At 35.3% G+C, this 4,487-nt stretch overlaps 1 protein-coding gene across 2 annotated transcripts; it reads right to left on the bottom strand.

The window, feature by feature from the left end:
- Window positions 1-239: 239 nt before the first annotated feature.
- Window positions 240-3,094, bottom strand: LOC148598867 (uncharacterized). 2 transcript variants are annotated; one of them, XM_088561639.1, is made up of 3 exons: window positions 2,649-3,094; window positions 1,729-1,899; window positions 240-1,102 (listed from the first exon to the last, which is right to left on the bottom strand). In XM_088561639.1, the coding sequence occupies exons 1-3, from the start codon at window positions 2,929-2,931 to the stop codon at window positions 372-374; spliced, it is 1,185 nt and encodes a 394-aa protein (XP_088417765.1). In that variant the 5' UTR covers window positions 2,932-3,094; the 3' UTR covers window positions 240-371. The 2 variants fall into 2 exon arrangements, with proteins under 2 accessions (XP_088417765.1, XP_088417764.1); XM_088561638.1 differs by having other exon boundaries at window positions 240-1,150; window positions 2,649-2,860.
- Between the last annotated feature and the right edge of the window lie 1,393 nt (window positions 3,095-4,487).

Here is a 4,487-nt window from a genome sequence, read left to right as displayed (position 1 = left end):
AGTAGTTAGTCAAGGATCTTTACGATTTGATGTGATGCATTTTAAATGAGCAATCAGACATAAATCCAGCAACGATGGATTCGTCCAAAAGCCGTTTTAACTATATATAAATCTATCATTAAAAACACACACACACAACGTGCTTTTAAAACTTTTTCGTGAAAAAATATTAAAACAGCCATTTTAGGAACTCTCCTGGTGCTTGTTTAAAGTATAAAAAAAAATCAAGAAAAAAGTCAAGTTAGTTCCTGTATGTAACAAAAGAAATGTATTTATGCAAAGGATCGCCAATCATTTACACATTAAGGGTTCCCGATAATGTGTCATGAATTACTTTTAACGTATTAGGATTTTTGTAGAATTATTGACTTTCAAAAATCCTGTTCACTACTGCCTCTCGATGATTTCGGGAGATAACCACTTTTAGCGAACTTAATTAACTTTAAAGCTTCAAATCGAGAAAATCCGAATTCATCTTGAAGAACTTGTTTATCGATGTCTTGCAGCAAACAACCGTCAACTCTCTCTATTCTAAACTTATCTTTATGAATACTTAAATTCAAAACATCTAAGTAGTGACCCAGTTCTTCAATCGATAACTTTCCAACATCAGAAGAGTTTAAAGACCGGTTGGTTGTAACAGCGGTGTCTACAGAAAATGTTGACAACTTATCGATGTTTTCAACTTCATCTGGTAATAGTGGCAAAGGTTTAGATTGCCTAGCCTTGAATACACAGCTTTTTATCCTCACATACTGATGTTCCCGATTAACTGATTTTCGTGTGATAACAGATTGATCAAACTGTTCACCTGATAATATTGGCTCGTTTTGAACAGTTTCACAATTGTTTGTGGGGTCATGATTTGTTATGTTATACAATAATTCAGTAGTTAGTCCAGATGAAAGCCTTGGTTCTTTGTCTGTTACAGTTGATATGTCCTCGTATTGAAAACTTGACTCATTGGTAATACCTGTGGCAGAACTGTCTTCTTTACCCTTTAATTCTTCGTAGACATGTTCGTTACGTATTACCCGAGGTTTGTCGTAATCATCTGTTGTTTGTGTAGCAGTCTGGTTGTTGGTAAGGGTTTCATGGCATCCTGTTGATTGTAAATGCTCGTGTTGAATCCATCTTGATACATAAATATCTGTAAACATTTTTTTAAATTGCATATAGTATTAATTTCATTGCCATTATCATTTAAGGTGAAAGATGTTTGTTGATGGAAAAGTTGTTACCTTACCTAATCAATGGAATAAAAGTCAAACGAAGTATTTTCGTTGTATTTCACGAATTCGGATGTTCATCGAATTCCACGACTAAAACTGTTTTTAAAAAAATATTGTATTATAAAGATATTTTTTTCTGGTGATTAATTTTCGAAGTTTTTTCTTGCATGTGAAAGAAGCGAAAAGGAGCGCTATCGAAAGTAAGTTGTTGATACTTTCATGCAGTATTATATTATCATTGATGTCTTAAAATGAACTTTTGTATAGAACTGTTGGTCTACAAACATTTGAACCTCGATTAGTTCATCTTAAATTGCCCCGATATAATTACGAAATTAAGTAAAATGACTTAATTTTCCTTTAAATCTGGCTTTCCTATTTTGTTGTGTTTGAAGCAACTAGAAAAGAAACTTGGCATGGGACTTTTTTTATCATACGCTTTGTCTTTAATTTGTACCTAAGAACTTTAATCATTTACTGAAAGGTTTCATCTTACCATTACATCCAACTGACGTTTTAAAGTTTATGTTTTTATCAACTGCAGATCCCATTTTCCGGACTAGTTTCTTAAACTTCTTTTGATCCCCATTTGCAAGCCCCGTTACTGGTGAGAGTGTTGCATCACAGCATCCAATAATTAATTCGAAGATGTTCTCATATACATTTTCTGCAACCCATTAGAGCATTATACATTTGCATGTGTAGCAAACGTTATTTTGTGAATTATTTTATTAATTTATGTCAAGTTACAAAGAACTATACTGTGATAATAATTATTGTGAGGTGACAAGTTGCAATTACAAAAAAAACTTTTCAGGAATCTGTCATTGTAACAAGACAAACTGTTAACATATATGATTTTAAAATAATCTAAAAACTATTTTGTGCTAAAAAGAGAATTTTCCACTTCTTGACATATCTAACACCATTAACATAAACATTTAAAAGTAGTAGTCTTTGTAAGAAGCATGCCAGTTCTGTAATATGTACTACATCAGAAAAAGGCTACACATTTGTATTTTGTTATTAAGTTGCTTTATAGGTCTTTATGATGAAGTGTATAATTAGGAGATAACCAACATTGATAATCCAATAGTTTCTATTGGATGTTAGTGTCATTTAAGGAGTTATCTCCCTTGATTTAAAATTCTACAGTACATTCTATATATTTGTATCCCCTTAGAGCAAGAGTAATACGAAAAGCTACATGTTAATTTCTGTTTACTATAACATTTTAAATAAAATATCAATAATACAAATATGTAGGCAGGCTTTCAAATCATGAATCCTATTTCGCACGATTCTTAACTGGATTGCTTCTTAATATTCATTAAGTTCAATAAATCAGAACTGTTTCTCTTTTACCATAAAAATTATTATTGAGATTAAGTTAGTACGTTTTGTTATAAATGATACCTCTGAATATATGGTTTCCGTATATGTATTTGAAAGTGTGTTCCTCGAGAAGCTTTAGGTAAATAACACCGGTTATAGCGTAACGATCTGTACTTGTTCTCATTTTGCAGTTTGATATTATAGATGTATCAAGCTGCACGTCCAGGGGTAATTTGTAATCAGCAAGAATTGACCAAAGCAATGTTGAAGTTGTAAAATACGTTAAATGTAGGACACACACAATATTATTGGTTGATAATATAAGATTTACACGATTTACAATGGATGATTTAAGAGATTTCATTGGCCTTTAAAATAGAAACTTCCATACTGATGAATCTTTATTGTATCGCCCCGTGCAGGTCCGGGTGTTAAAAGAATAGGCCTGCAGCAGCGCTAAGCTTGTCGTAAAAGGCGACTAAATAGTGCTCAGAGCCCTAGCCGGGGGCTAGGGCGCTCTGCCCACAGAGCAACTGGGATGTGTGCCCCAGGTGGTGGAATGGGGAACCCCTGGCGTGTTACGTGCTGGGGTTGTCAGGCTATAATACGGAAAACCTGACCGCCAACCGTAGCGGTGCACCGTGTTGGGAAAAATGCCACGTTCCTCGCACGTTAAAGAACCCTACTGTGGTATTTTCCCTGAGTAGGAACCATAGGGCTCCGCCACAGGAGGCTAAATTGCCCGACCTTACCCATCCCCCTTTTTCCAGTGGCAATCAAAATTTGTTTTGACCCTATTATCCTTTTGACCCATTCTTTTTTTTCATTTCATGTTCATTTTATCATCCATTTCATGTTCATCGTCTGAATATAGCTGAAATACTGCTGCTCGGACGTTAAACCCCAACAAGCAAGCGCTGGTGCCTTTGAAACCCGGACCTGCACGGGGTGACTCAAATATAAAGAAGCTTTGTTTAATTACTTCAGCAAACTATGTAACACATAATAAACAAAATACAACATGTTCGTTTGTTGTTGGGGTTGAACGCCCGAGCAGCAATATTTCAGCTATATTCAGGTGATTAATATGAAGTGGATAATAAAATTGATAAAATGAAAAATAGGATGAGACACAAGGGATAATGGGGTCGACAAATTTTGATTGCCATTCGAAAAAGGGAGAGGTGGGTAGGGTCGGGGAATTTAGTCTCCTGTGGCGAAGCCCTATGGTTCCTACTCCGGGAGAATACTACAGTAGGGTTCTGTCACGTGCAAGGAACATGGCATCTTTCCACACAGTGCATCACTATGGTTTGCGGTCAGGTTTTCTGTATTATAGCCTGACAACCCCATTCCACCACCTGAGGCACACAACCCAGTTGGTCTGTGGGCAGAGCGCCCTAGCCCCCGGCTAAGGTTCTGAGTACTATTTAGTTGCCTTTTACGACAAGCTTAGCGCTGCTGCAGGCCTATTCTTCTGACACCTGGACATGCACGGGGCTAAAAAAAATAATAAAAACACAAGACCCATTGATAGAAGTGATTACGTCTTCGTATGTACAAGAAAGGAGAAAATACATACTTCATTCACATAATCTATATAATGAAATTAACCCCAAAATTATTATTTAGTTCGAAAAATTACCTGAAACATACCTGACACATACACTTAATAAGGTGTATTATAATGACCAATTATTGAAAAGTAGACCAATATTCCTTTTTCAAAGTGTCCTCTTTAAAGATTTACTTTCATCTATCACAGTCAAGTATCATACTCGAATAAAATGGATTACACAATTGTTCAAATGAGGAAAACAAAATTGTCGTTATTGGAAACACACATCAGGTTTTTGAATATGGAGATTGACACCTCAATTGTTTATGATTTTGACAAATACTTCCCTTTGATATCTGATA

This window comes from Perna viridis, chromosome 14 (assembly GCF_037379345.1).
Source record: "Perna viridis isolate PV_CMFRI_1.1 ecotype Kerala chromosome 14, ASM3737934v1, whole genome shotgun sequence".
Classification (NCBI taxonomy): domain Eukaryota; kingdom Metazoa; phylum Mollusca; class Bivalvia; order Mytilida; family Mytilidae; genus Perna; species Perna viridis.
Note: the sequence above shows the minus strand (reverse complement) of the source record. Positions and strands in the feature narration are given on the sequence as shown.